General features: G+C 39.1%; 1 protein-coding gene across 2 annotated transcripts in view; it reads left to right on the forward strand.

Moving 5' to 3' along the window:
* Positions 1-6,832: 6,832 nt before the first annotated feature.
* SMYD1 (SET and MYND domain containing 1) overlaps positions 6,833-14,678 on the forward strand; it is a 37,358-nt gene continuing 29,512 nt past the window's right edge. Inside the window, exon 1 of one of the 2 annotated variants that reach the window (XM_072770130.1) lies at positions 6,833-7,076. In XM_072770130.1, coding sequence (XP_072626231.1) covers positions 6,940-7,076 — 137 coding nt within the window. In that variant the 5' untranslated portion in view covers positions 6,833-6,939. The remainder of the gene's footprint in view (positions 7,077-14,678) is intronic. The other variant, XM_072770131.1, reaches the window with a different exon arrangement.

The following is a 14,678-nucleotide window of genomic DNA, read 5'->3' on the forward strand; positions in this document are numbered from 1 at the left end:
AAAACTTTCAAATGTATATGAAACACTGGGACAAAGGCTATAGTCTGGTGCTCGAATGACAAACAGATATAATATGTGTGCTTCTGAAGCTCCTACAATACCCAACCTATTGTTGTCTGTACATAGTGCTATTTCTTTACCTCCACATCTCTGCTTGTGCTGCTATGTCCATGGGACTGAAATGGTCACCTGCAACTCTGCTTCTCTTTCTGCCTTCTGTTAGCTACTTCTCTGAAACCTTCCCTGGCTCCTCAGGCTGCCCTGGATATCCCTTCCCCTTTGCTTCCTATATCTTCTCACCATCCTTACTTGCTCTTCCATAATTGTCTCTGGTCAGTCTCTTAAACACAGGGCCCACATTTCATTCATCTTTGTTTTGGGGCACTGAGCACAGTGCCTGATACATATGCCGATAAATGCATGTGGAATGAGCAAATTTAGGAATTCTTGGGAAGAAAGCAGTTTGTAGCCAGGGATTTCTAGGAGCCAAAGAAAAGCGATGGAAGCAAGCATGCTATTTTATTAAGAACACAGAGGCTAGAGAGTTTAAAGTTTTGCCAATGAGGTAGTTATACAAGATATAAGGGACTATTACAGAGGAAACCTGTCCCTGTCTGGAATGTGAGTGGTAGATGTGCACAAGAACTTTTTCTTTGATTCTGTCACTCATAGTGATTATGAAACAAATTAATGAATCAGCCAGTGAATTCACCTGAAAGCAGTGAGCAGTGCCTGGCTTATTTAATGTTGCTAGGCATTAAGTTATTATTAGTTTAAAGCAGGCATTGGCAAACAGTGTCTGTAAAAGGCCAGATAGTAAATATTTTCAGCATTGTGGGCCATATGGTCTTTGTTGCAAGTATTCAACTCTGCTGTTATAGTGTGAAAGCAACCATAGAAAATATGTAAACAGACGAGAATAGCTTTTTTTTTTTTTTAAGTAGGCTCTACTCTCCATGTGGAGCTTGAACTCACTTCCCCGAGATCAAGAGTCCCATTCTCCACCCACTGATCCAGCCAGGTGCCCCCTCGTATGGCTCTTATTTAATAAAATTTATAGTCACTGAAATGTAGCTTTCACATAATTTTCATGTGTCACAACATATTCTTCTTTTGACATTTCCCCCCAACTATTAAAGAAGGTACAAACCATACTTAGTTCAAGATCTCAAAGAAAACTTGTTGACCCCTGGAGGAAATGAACCTTAGCACCGGTACAAAGGAGGTAGAATCCAGTGGTCAGGGGCTGTTCTTTTACTGAATAAATCTTGAAGTTCTCTTGATTAGCCACTAGATGGTAGACCTTTGTAGGTGTGTGGCCCAGCAAGGGAGTCTGCGATAGAAGGGGTGATGATTGGAGTTTTCCTGTACAGTATGGTAGATGAGCCACTGCCATGCTAATGCAGGCATGCAAACTGTCCTAATGTTTCAAAACCATTCGTCTGGGTTTCATTTATGTCTCCACCTTCACACTTATTTGTACATATTCTTTCTATTGCAGCATATCCTGAAGGAAATGCAACCACTCTCAAGGCCTCTGAGATTATTTGCTCAGAGGCTCAGGAGAGATACAGTGTGAATACAGGCTAAAGATTTGGGGGCTGCAACTTGGGTTATGGGAGCAGCTCCTACCCAAGATGCGGGTTAATAAAATGGAGCTCATATTAAGAGGATACTTGAAGCCCAAGTATTGATATACTTAAAACTCCAAAACAGCCTCCATACTAGGCTTCTTCATGTCACCTTCTCTAACCCTTAAGGTGCATGACAGGACCTGACATTACTCTGGCCCAGTATCTTCTGCAAGCTTCCCCACACCTTTTTTAGGGTGTGGGAGTGTTTGGTGGCCATAGTGACACTCTTGGCACAAAAGTGTGGTTTGCGGTGCAAGGGAAGTTCAGCTGAAATAGAGGTAAATAGAACCATGGCGGTTATTTCTGTCATAACTCTTTTCTGAAATCTCCCAGCTCAGATCTCTCTCCCAGACTGGGAGTCCTCTGGCTTGAGCTGTCCCATTTTCCCTCCCTTTCACACTACCCTTCTTTATCCAGACATATGAAGGAAAGAGACTGGATGGCTATTAAAATTGTTAACAACAATAGCCAAACTGTGGAAGGAGCCTCGGTGTCCAACGAAAGATGAATGGATAAAGAAGATGTGGTTTATGTATACAATGGAATATTACTCAGCCATTAGAAACGACAAATACCCACCATTTGCTTCTACATGGATGGAACTGGAGGGTATTATGCTGAGTGAAGTAAGTCAATCGGAGAAGGACAAACATTGTATGTTCTCATTCATTTGGGGAATATAAATAATAGTGAAAGGGAATAGAAGGGAAGGGAGAAGAAATGTGTGGGAAATATCAGAAAGGGAGACAGAACATAAAGACTCCTAACTCTGGGAAACGAACTAGGGGTGGTGGAAGGGGAGGAGGGCGGGGGGTGGGGGTGAATGGGTGACGGGCACTGAGGGGGGCACTTGACGGGATGAGCACTGGGTGTTATTCTGTATGTTGGTAAATTGAACACCAATAAAAAATAAATTTATTATAAAAAATAAAATAAAATAGTTAACAGTGTTAAATGTTTCCATTTTCTTGGAGTAGAAAACAGCTCCACAGAAACATGACTTTAAAGGTCTGTGAAGCTCAAGTCTGTGATCTTAGCCACCATACCACACTGTCACATGGTATATCTACACTCCCCCCAAGTTTGATCTCTTAGGAAACATAAAATAAATCTGTTTTTTCCATACCTCAATATATGGTATTGAAGAAAGCTCTTATGTTCTACCTGAATCTTTTCTGCTAAACATCTCCAGTAGGGCAATAAGATGTCCTTCCAAAACTCTAGATGAGGGGGTGCTCCTGGGTGGCTCAGTCGGTTAAGTGTCTGCCTTCTGTTCAGGTCATGATCCCAGGGTCCTGGGATTGAGCCCCATATTGGGCTCCCTGCTCAGTGGGGCATCTGTTCCTCTTCTCCACCTTTCCCCTGCTTGTGCTCTCTCTCTCTCTCTCTTTATCTCTCGCCTGCTCACCCTCTCTTTCAAATTAATAAATAAACTCTTAAAAAAAAAACTCTAGATGGGTTTTTCCTGTTGATGAAGACCAACAGTTGTCATGAAGGCAGTTCCACCACTTAGGCAGCATTTTAGAAATGTGTGCAGGGGAAAACTTCTGGTTATACAGTGCTACTGGCATATTGTGGGCAGGACTGAGGACACAAAGAAAGGTTTAGATCCCATGGCGGGGGGAAGAACTGGAAGGGGACAGGTGGGCAAAAATTTTTATATAGGATTTAGGTTGATAAGCAGTGGAATAGGACCATGTGCCCCCTTCCCTGTCACCAGCCTAATAACTAGAGCCAACATTCTCTATCTCATTGATCCTGCCAAAGATGCAAGTTATCCGGGGAAGCCTTATACATTGAGGATTCTTTGCCTGACCCTCACAACCTCAAATACACAGATGTACATCCTAGATAGGTGAAACTTTGTTTATAATTATCAGAGTCTAGAATTCTGTTTTATATGTAATCATAGAGTCTTTTTAATATTTGCTAAATTTTCCAGGAATGCAGCCTCTTGTTAACTGAAGGATTATACTTTTCTTTCATTCAGAACTTGACTTAGAGTCATTCAACATTTCAGAAAAATCATGTCACAAACAACAGTGCCCTGTGTGGTGTTTGTGTCCCCAAAATCAATCTACATTTTTAGCTCTCACTATGACAGTGATTCTATGGGGGAGGTCCACACATCTGACCACTGCTTGCTTTCTTTCTTCTTTCTTTCTTTCTTTCTTTCTTTCTTTCTTTCTTTCTTTCTTCTTTCTTTCTTTCTTTCTTTCTTTCTTTCTTTCTTTCTTTCTTTCTTTCTTTTTTTTAAGATTTTATTTATTTATTCATGAGAGAGAGAGAGGCAGAGACACAGGCAGAGGGAGAAGCAGGCTCCATGCAGGGAGCCCAATGTGGGACTCGATTCTGGGTCTCCAGGGTCAGGCCCTGAGCTGAAGGCAACACTAAACTGTTGAGCCACCTGGGCTACCCTGACCACTGTTTTCTAGTACAGCTGTGCCCATGCATATACAAAATGAGCTTATTGACATATTTAATTTAACATGAATATATATTATTTTATTATAAGCTAACTTTGATTATATTTCTCCCTTATTAGGTTAGGTAAATGGTTTAGTCCATTTGGGCTACAATAACAAAATACCATAGACTGGGTAGCTTATAAACAACAGAAATTTATATCTTACAGTTCTGGAAGCTGGAAGTCTGAGATCAGGGCACCAGCACAGTTGAATGAGGACTCTCTTCCAGATCGTTTGTAGTCCTCACATACAGAAGGGCCTAGGGACTTCTCTGGAGCTTCTTATATTTATAAGGGCACCATGTTTGTGACTGAAGACCCATTACCTTAGACTTCAACAATTTGAAATTTAGAATGGGGGTGGAGAGAAGTGAGACACAAACATTCCGACTACAAGTTAGTAATTTATATTTTTTAGGCATAAGAGCTAGTAAATCATATTATATATGCCATTTCATTTCAGAGTAGCAAAAAGAGATGTGATATTTTATATGCTTGCTTTCTATTGTTGCCATAACAAATTACCTAGTAGCTTAAAATAACATAAATTTATTATCTTACAGGTTGGTGGTCAAAAGCCAGAAATGGGGTTCACAGAGTTTAAATCAAGGTGTGATCGGGCTGTTCTTCTAGAGCTTCTAGGGGGAGAAGCTGTTCCCTTGTCTTTTCCAGTTTCTAGAGACCACCTGTATTTCTCGGCTCATGGCTTATCCCTCCATCTTCAAAGCCAGCAATATAGTATCTTCAAATATTTCTCTGACTCTGATCCTCTTGCTTCCATTGTTATATCTCCTTCTCTGTCTCTGGCCCCTGCCATTCTCTTACAAGGATTCTTGCAATTCCATTAGGCCCACCTGGACAATCCAAGATAATTTCCCTCTCTCTCTCCTTAATCACATTTGTGAAGTTCCTTTTGTCACATAAAGTAACGTATTCCCAGGTCTAGGGAGTAGGACCTGGACATCTTTGGGAGCCATATTCTATCTACCACACTAATATAATACTATTCTGATAGGGTTGACACTCACAGGTATAACTAAAGCATTAGGCTTGATGCTCCCTCTCTCTCTCTGACTTGGGGCATCTAGATTTCTTTCTTGACCTTGGCTGGGGTTGAACCTGTTCCAGGGGAATAGTGTCTAGAGAACAACCTAATCCCTACCAGGCTGAGCCACTGGGTCCTGAGAAAAGACTGGTTGCTGCAAGGCCCTGAGTTGCCAGGCAGTGTGAATCCAGGTATTCATTTGAAGCTAACTTAGATGGAAGAGCTCCTTTTTAATCTTTTTTTTTTTTTTCCCTTTGGGAGCATGTGATGTTTACTCTTTGGGGCACTCTCAAAACTTTATTTTATTTATTTATTTATTTATTTATTTATTTATTTATTTATTTATTGTTTTTAAAAATTGCTTGCTTTTTATTCTATTTTTTTTTAATTGAAGAGTCGTTGACATGCAATGTTATATTAGTTTCAGGCATATGCTGTAGTGATTTGGCAACTCTATACATTATGCTCTGCTCACAGGTGTAGCTACCATCAGTTACCATACAATGCTATTACAATATCATTGACTATATTCCCTGTGCTGTACCTTTCATCTCTGTGACATATTCATTCCACAATTGGAAGCTGTATCTCCTACTCCCCTTTTGCCCATTCTCCCACCCCTCTCCCCTCTGGCAGCCACCAGTATGTTCTCTGTATTTGTGGGTCTCTGCTTTGTTTTGTTGTTTTGCTTTTTAGATTCCACATGTAGGTGAAATCATATGGTATTTGTCTTTTCAACTTTAGTAACAGCTGTCTGGCAATCAAGAAGAGTAGCTTTTAGGGGCACCTGGCTAGCTCAGTCAGTAGAGCATGTGACTCTTGATCTCCAGGTTGTGAGTCTAAGCTCCACATTGGGTGTAGAGTTTACTTAAAAGGAAAAAAGAAAAAGAACAGTGGCATTTAGGTCAATGGACATTTTAGAATTGCCCCTCCATTGCCCTCATTCCTGGGAAAGAGGAAAGACAGAGCATGTTGGTATTTTCCTGGCAGCAGACACATGTTTAAGGGAGACTTGATAAAAGGATAGAAATGAGGCTTTTCATTGCCAAAGCTTGCCTCTTCTCCAAATACAGCCTGCATCCAGCACACCTGCATCATCAGGGAGCTCCCAGACCTTCATGCCCTGGGTGGGAGTGCTGTGGGAGCCCCAGGTAGTACTGAAGAAGAGAAATGCCCCCGGTAGCCTAAATAATAATGTTATGTATATGCCAAGGGCGTCAGTTTGGCATCTGCTGTATTCTGCAAACAGTCTGCCTGTGGAGGAGAGGGAAGGCGACAAGGGGCCCATCACACTTGAGAAAGTAGAAGCCTGACAGCTGAAGGTTCCCAGAGCAGCAAGCATCACCTCTTCTCTTGGACCATTTCAGCTGTCTGCTTTGGATTGACAGAGGCATCTGGCTGCTAAAAATACCATACTGACCAAGTGCTCCCTATTCCAACTAAAGCTGAGCACAACTGCCATCCAGGACTGAGCTGCTTCTTGCAAAGGAACTTTTCAGTTTTCATACCCAATCTGAGAGGCACACCAGCCCATGGTCATTTCTGCCTTGTCAGTTTTGCTGGGTGATGAATGAGACTCTTGTCAGATCACTGTCCTCTCTTCCGCCCCATTCCCACCTCCAGGAAATGTGGCAGAGGGGGAGGTGAGGGCCCAGCAGCTGAGGGGGTAGGGAAGGGGAGGTGCTTGTCCATTTATAGGCTTGCTCTTTGGGATGCTGAAGGTGCTGAAATAGCAAGGACAAGGGACTTGGCTCAGTGTGATCTATCCACTGAGCTGCCTGAGGGACTCTGAGATGACAATAGGGAGAATGGAGAACGTGGAGGTCTTCACTTCTGAGGGCAAGGGCAGAGGTCTGAAGGCCACTAAGGAGTTCTGGGCTGCGGATGTCATCTTTGCTGAGCGGGCTTATTCCGCAGTAGTTTTTGACAGGTATGAAATGTGGGGTGTTGCCACCTTTTCTGTTGGTGTGGCTCATGCCAAACTCTGAAATCCTTTGCTCTCAAAATCCTAAGGGAAAGGGATAGAATCCATGTGATCATTTTTAACAAAATGGCACTTCTGACAGCTGTTTTCTGGTATCTTTTTTTTTCTGCAAAGAGTCATTGTTAATGTGATTTACTCTGGTCCCTAGGAGGGTTGTAAAGATAAGCAAAGGCTTTGGGGCACTTTTTTCACAGTACATTGAATATTGAATGTGGAACGTGGCTGAGTGGGTGTGCTGTGTGTGGGGAGGGCAGAGGGAAGGGAAATGGAAAGGTGGGTGTGGTCTATAGGAAATATTTTCCTACAGAAGGCTCCATGTTTTTAGCTTCTTGAGTATAATCAGTATATTAAAGCATAAAGTAATTGCTGAGACTTTAAAAAAGCAATTGCAAATACACAAGTAACACTGAAATCCATTTACATTTGAAAAATTAGAATATTACCAAGAGGCTGAAATCCCTTTTTATCTTTTCCTCTGCCAATCCCAATCTTCTCTGTCTTTCCTCAGAGGTAATAGGTGTTATGATTTTAATGTGTTTACTTCTAGAATGTTCTTGCACTATTATATACATATATCACAATGTATAGCTGTAGTTTGTCTTTTTTTCTTAACAGAAGTGGCATCATATTTGAGATGTCATTCTAGAACTTGCTCTTTTCACTAAACATATTTTTGATATGTATCCTTATGAGAACTATAAGTCTACAGATAATTCTTTTAAATCCTCAAAGATCTACTTCTTTTACCCACATGTAGATCTGTGTTGATCAATATGCTATGTGGATTGCCTATTTTAACTCCTGTAGATATTCTACCCAATAAATACATGGAAACTTATTTATCCACTTCCCTATTGAGAGACATTTGGTGGTTTCCAGCTTTTCATTAAAACAAACATTTCTGCAGTTATATCCTTGACAATGTCTACTTGTACATATGTGTGATTATTCTACAGGACATATGGCTAGAAGAGGAATTGTGTCATAGAGTGTGCTGTTTGTATTTTAATAGGCTCTCCAAAGTGGCTCTGTTAAATTTATATTCCCATATAACAACCATATGCCCACTTGACTACCAAAGTTTTAAATTAGTGTTAAAGCTTTATTTTAAAAAAGCAAACAAAACAAAACACCTTGCCAAGTGATTAAATTGTAAGAATATTTTCTGAGCCCAAAGTTGGGGTGACCTGCCTGACATTGATGTGGTCTGAATCAAGATGGCCTCTGGTAATCTAGGCTTTGTGCTTGGCTCACTGTACTCACCATCCTGAGAATGGGCACTGCTTTCCAAGGATAATTTGATCAGCATTCAGATTTTCGTTTCTTCCTGCCTACCAGGATCTTCAGGGAGAAGATAGTGAACGGAATATATGGCTGACGGTCACCTGAGGAATGTAAGGGGGCTGAGGTGACAGTAATACCTCTTCAACAGGAGTTTGTCTTACTTTATTAGTTTATTTGTGTATGTTTTGTGGCTGGAGGTGAGTGCAGTTAAGGAGTCAGTGGGATTCAGAATTAAGACTAAAAAGTTAGAAAACAAAACCTCTGAACAATGATCTTGGTGCTGTCACTGAGTTGCCACATTGCCTTATGTAGAATACTTCCTTTGGTGTCTCTAGTTTCCTAAAAGTCGATATAGTCAATTAGTATCCCTTTTAAGAGCGTTTGGAGTTGAGTGGGTTTTCCTTCCATTTTAAAAGTAAAACTAAAAAAATAAGTAAATAAAAAAAATAAAAGTAAAACTAAGGAAGAAATAAAATATATTTTCACACAAAGGTACTAACCCTAAACGTTGTTGTATATTTCCTTCCAGCTTATTTTAAAACATAGGTTTCATTTGTACTACACAGCTGGGATTTTATTACAGAAACTATGATGTTTTACATTTAATAATTTAGCTACTTCTTTGTTACTATGTCCTCTTCATAAACATAGTATTTAATGGCTGCCTGCTTTCCTACCACTTCTTTATGACTGAATATTTGGGATGTTTATATGTTTTTCTTACTGTAAGTAAATCATTAATTTGAAGGAATGATTACAAAACAAATTTAGTATACATTGCAGATAAAGTGCTAACAAAGTGTTGTATAATTATTATTATTATTATTATTATTATTATAAAAATTGGGGTGATTTTAAATTGACTGAAAAAAATTAAAAAGAGATACTTTTAAAAAGTGATTTTTCCCAAGTTTGTCACTGCAAAAATGAGGGGGCTACTCTTTGGGTATACCTGGGATAGCCTAAAGAGGCAGCAAAGGAAACCTTTGCCCATCGGGTCCTTCCATTTTGCCACTTCATGAGACACAGCCACTGTAGATAAGAAACCTGAGTGGGGAGGTAGGATTGAGTCACTCACAAAAGAGGCACATTCTAATCCGTGTTACTGCAAGCCAGGCTTTCTGCCCTACCCTCCAAACACAAACATGAGGAAAGATTTTATTTTTAGTTGAGCACTGCATTAAGTGAAAATTCTTTCCAACAATATATGACATATATAGTATACATGAATATTATGAAGCATAACAATAAACGAACACCCATGAAACTATTCCATGAAACCTATTTAACTAGAGTGTGCAATTACATTGCATCTTCTCTATCTTTCCCTATTCAGTCCCGGGTTTGTTCCAAAGGTAACTAGTATCCTGAATTTTATGTTATTATTCCCCTGCCTTTTGAGTAATATGTGTACATATTCCTGAACAACATATAATTTAGTTTTTGTGTTTTCTTTTTGATCTTTGAAACAAAGGTATAATATATTTGACTTTATGCCACTTGCTTTTTTTACTCAGTGTTAAATATTCATGCATATGGTTTTGTGTAACTAATAAAATGAGTCAACTGTGTCAGTTTGTATGTACCACAGTTTATTTTTCCATTCTTCTGTCTGTGGTTGCAATTTTTGTTTTTATTTCTTGGTGGACAGATACATGAGGTATGTATCCTAGGAATGGAATTATTGGATCACAATGTATGTGACATGTAGCTTTAAAATATAATGCTGTAGTGTGTAATGTTGACTTGCAAATTTGCATTGTCTTTGCTAGGATAGACTTAGTTTAGCATTAACAGCAACAATCTAGGCCTTTATAATATAGTTCTTTAAAAAATATTTTATTTATTTATTCATGAGAGACACAGAGAGAGGCAGAGACACAGGCAGAAGGAGAAGCAGGCTCCTCAAAGGGAGCTTGATGTGGGGCTTGATCTCAGGACCCCGGGGTTCACACCTTAAGCTGAAGGCAGATGCTCAGCCACTGAGCCACCCAGGCATCCCTGTAATATAGCCCTTAGTCTGATGACAACCTCTTGAATTTTGCTGATTGGAAAATTGTGACTTTTTTTGAAACTTAAAGATAAAGGAGCAAGAGTACAGAGACAATCATTTTAGGTTGGGCAAATATGTAACACTACCTCAATCCCTGCCAGGTATAGCTAATCAATTGGGTAACTCCTTCCTGAACTCCAAATTAGCCTAAGGATTTTTTTTCTAAAAACTGGTATTTGAAAGAACAGGTATTTGCCATCACTTATGGGGTTTTTGGTCGGGCTGGAAAGGGATGAAGGTGAAGCAGGTGGATAAGGTCAATTTACCAAGGAGCTATCTTTCATGGGCATGATCTTTTCAAGTGGATCAGCCCTAAGGATGGTAAATGAATTCTTAAAAATTGCTTGCTACCAGGGATCCCTGGGTGGCTCAGCGGTTTGGCACCTGCCTTTGGCCCAGGGCGCCATCCTGGAGTCCTGGGATCGAGTCCCACATCAGGCTCCCGGCATGGAGCCTGCTTCTCCCTCTTCCTGTGTCTCTGCCTCTCTCTCTCTCTATCATAAATAAATGAATAAATCTTTAAAAAAATAAAAAACTGCTTGCTACCCTTCATGCTCTCTACTCTGAGTGTGCCCAGTTTTGGGGAGAACACAGAATATGAGCCCCCATGATACCTTAACTTGAGTAATCCTGCTTATTTCTACATGAAGTGGGGTTAATCTGGGAATTCATGATATTGCCTTGTTCAGATTTTTTAGCTTATTTTAAAAAATGTAGAAATTATAGAAAAACCAAAGTAAGAAAATAAAAATTCTCTGCAACCTTAACATTCAGAGAAAACTACTGTTAACATACTGGCATATGTTATTGATTATTCTGTTATATGATTGTTCTGTTTTTGGAGTATAACTGACTCCTTACAATTGTTTTATGCAAATATGATGCATATAAAATATTTTTCCAATGATTTGTAGGTATGGTGATGGTAGTGGGAGAAACACTACATTAATGTACACCTTGATGGGGAAATGCTTCCCTAAAATTAAGATATTTTATTAAAATATGGGGAGGATGGGAGTTTATTTTACAATGAAAGCAATATGACACAATATGTATTTTATTAATTTTAGGATACATATTTCATTTTAGGCATCTCTGAAATCATGATGTATTGTACAATCTGTGGCTCATGGTTTAATTGGGAGAATTTGTTTTTTAATGGTTAAAAAATGATATATTTAGTATATTGACAGTATCTTAGGTTCAATTTAATTCATGTATACGTTTCTTCCTTTCACAAAAGTGGGCTGTTGTGTAACTTCTTTACCTTACAATATATTATGAGCCACTTTTCAAACCATTATCCTTCTAAAGCATTTTTAATGACTATATAGTACTCTTTTTGTTGACTGTTAAACATCAGTTTAGCAACTGCCATATTTTGGATATCAAGGTTGTTTCCTGCTCAGAACTTCTAAACTGTTTGAATCCTTCAGCATCATTTTGGTTTATTAGCTCTTATGATTTTAACTCTTTTCTAATCCTCAGTTGCTTTTAATTAATTAATTAATTAATTAATTCACTTATCGAGTAGGCTCCATACCTCACATGAAGCTCAATGTGGGGCTTGAATTCACAACCCTGAGATCAAGACCTAAGCTAAGATCAAGAGTTGGATACTTAACCAGCTGAACCACCCAGGCACCCCTTGTCCTCAGTTACTTTTGACTTTCTATAATTTTTCATATCTTGCATTTTAAAAACTACTCATTTTTCTGTCTACATATATCTTTTAAAATTATATCCAAACTTAAGTTTCTTTTTTTAAAGTTTATTTTTATTTTAGTTACTTATTGTCATTGCATTCCTTTACTTTCCTTTTTATAGTTTATTTAGTTCATTTTATGCTAAGGGGAAGAAGAAGAGAAATGGTTTTAGCCTTAAGAGTGATTCAGGCCATCAACAAGATTCGATCCTTATCTTTTTTGCTGGTTGGTCATGGAAGGACTCTTCCAGTACTCTGAAATAGAACCTCCATCTTTTCCAAACTGTAAAAATCAATTGGTTAACCCAGTTGACCTACAGACTAAGGTCCATGGGGTATCATTTATTACACTTTGAATAAAATAGCATCATCACCATCACCATCATCATCATTATCTTTACATAAAAGCCACAACTAAATGGATTCTGGGCCAATCTGGCATAGAATCAGATTTGACCAGGATAGGAATTTGAAGCATGTTTTACAATAATATTAGAGAACAACTTCTCCTAATAGCTATCTACAAATAATGAACTGTTGGACTGTTGTCTGCAAGACAAAGGGTACTGAACCTTTTTTTTTAATTGACAGAAGGGTGAGAACCTTGAGCAGAAGTTAGAGAGTCATATTTCTGGTCAAAATGGGGTATGTGTTTGGGGGGTAGTGCTAGTTAGAGCTCACGTCATCTAAGAATTAAGTAAAGTCCCTTTTGCTATGTAGTGTAAAATATTCACAGGTTCTGTGGATTAGGATATTGACATTTTGGGGGGCTGTTATTCAGCTTATCACAACTGATAAAATGAATTTCATGTTAATCCGACTCATCACAGAAGATGTTAAGAATCATCAAGGATAGTGAACTTTTACAAAAAAAAAAAATTTTCTTTAAATAAAAACTAGACTGGATCCTAAGTGATTCTGTTTAAAGAGTTGAAAGTGTCCAGGAGATCATGCATACACGTGTAGGAAAAAACAAAGATAAGAACATAAGAAAAAGTAGAATACTTTAGAAGAAATTAATGCTAGCCAGGCTTTTTTGAAAATTGGAGCAGTTATGAGCTTCAGGTCCACTGGGGACAGCTGGGCTTTTAGCTGGGGTAATTCTATGTGGGTTTGTGGGAACACCAGGATTAGCATGGCATACACACTGATAACAGCTGGTGGGTGGGTGGTGGGGGCAACTGGTGCTATTAATAGAAATCATTTAATAAAGGGATTAGGGAAATTCCTGAACAGTTACTTCAGAAAATGAATGAATCACTATTTATTATTCAAGGTACAGTGTTAAACATTTACACTTGATGTTCAGAAAATGAATGAATCACTGTTTATTATTCAACTTACAGTTGTCAAACATTTGCACTTGTTGTTGAGGATAACCATAGCAGATTTAGAAATATGTCTTTATTTTGTTTTATTTTTAAGTAAACTCTACACCCAAAGTGGGGCTTAAACTCACAACCCTGAGATCAAGAGTCACATGCTCTACCAACTGTGCCAGCCAGGCACCCTTAGAAATATGTCTTTAGTCTGGCATTTTAAGTTGCAGAGGCAAGACACATGAAATGTCATAGGACCTGTCATGAGCTGTATTGCTAAATTTTTTGAAATAATCCTTAACTGCAGAAGTTTGAAGATAATTGCTTTTTCAATATAAATTAGATCAAATACCAGGTTGTCCCCACAATGATATCATTTTCAGTCTTATGCATCTGAAGATGTGTTTTGAACATGGGAAATGGGGCATGCTCACTGCCAGAGGGTGGGAAATGCAGACAGGAGTGAGTTGGGTGTGTGAACTTCGTCGTGTGAGTTGTGGCAGAGGAAATCTTGAGAATACCACTTTAATATGGAAGAGATGCCCCTATAAATAGGCAATACCTAGCTTTGACCTAAGGAAACAGTATCACCTAACTTCTTATGCTAAGTTATGTGTAGTACAAACATGAATCCAGCGATGCCCTTAAGGGTTGACATGGGCCATGTAAAAATAATATTAAGTAGATGCCATGGGGACAAGGAAAATGAGCCTCCCAACTCTGGGCATGTGTCTTCTCTCTGCAAAAGCCTTCGGTGGCTCCCCTTTGCCTGCAGAATATGGACATACTACTGAGAGTAACATTCCAGGTCCCCCCTGTGTCTGGTCATTGTTTCAGCATTATTTCCCAGTGTGGTGAATCCTATGATCTTGTCAGATAGCTACTCCTGTCTCCTATATGTGCCTTCACCCTCTCAACATGGATGTCTTTGACTCAAGCCAGAGCTTCTCCATGGAAGAACTTGACATTGTCTGAGTACAGACAGTGCCTCCTCCCCATAGATAACTGACTTCTCAGATTCCTTAAGTCCCCCACTGGTCTCCCTTCCTTGAACCCTGCAGCAAGTTACCTGCACTCCTGAGTGACATGCCTTATCTTGCCCATATGTGTTTATGTGTTTATCTTTAAGGCCCTCAATTACCAAGTCAATGCACAGCACATAGTAGATGCCCAATAAATACTTGTAA

This window comes from Canis lupus, chromosome 12 (genome assembly GCF_048164855.1).
Source record: "Canis lupus baileyi chromosome 12, mCanLup2.hap1, whole genome shotgun sequence".
NCBI classification, from domain to species: Eukaryota; Metazoa; Chordata; class Mammalia; order Carnivora; family Canidae; genus Canis; species Canis lupus.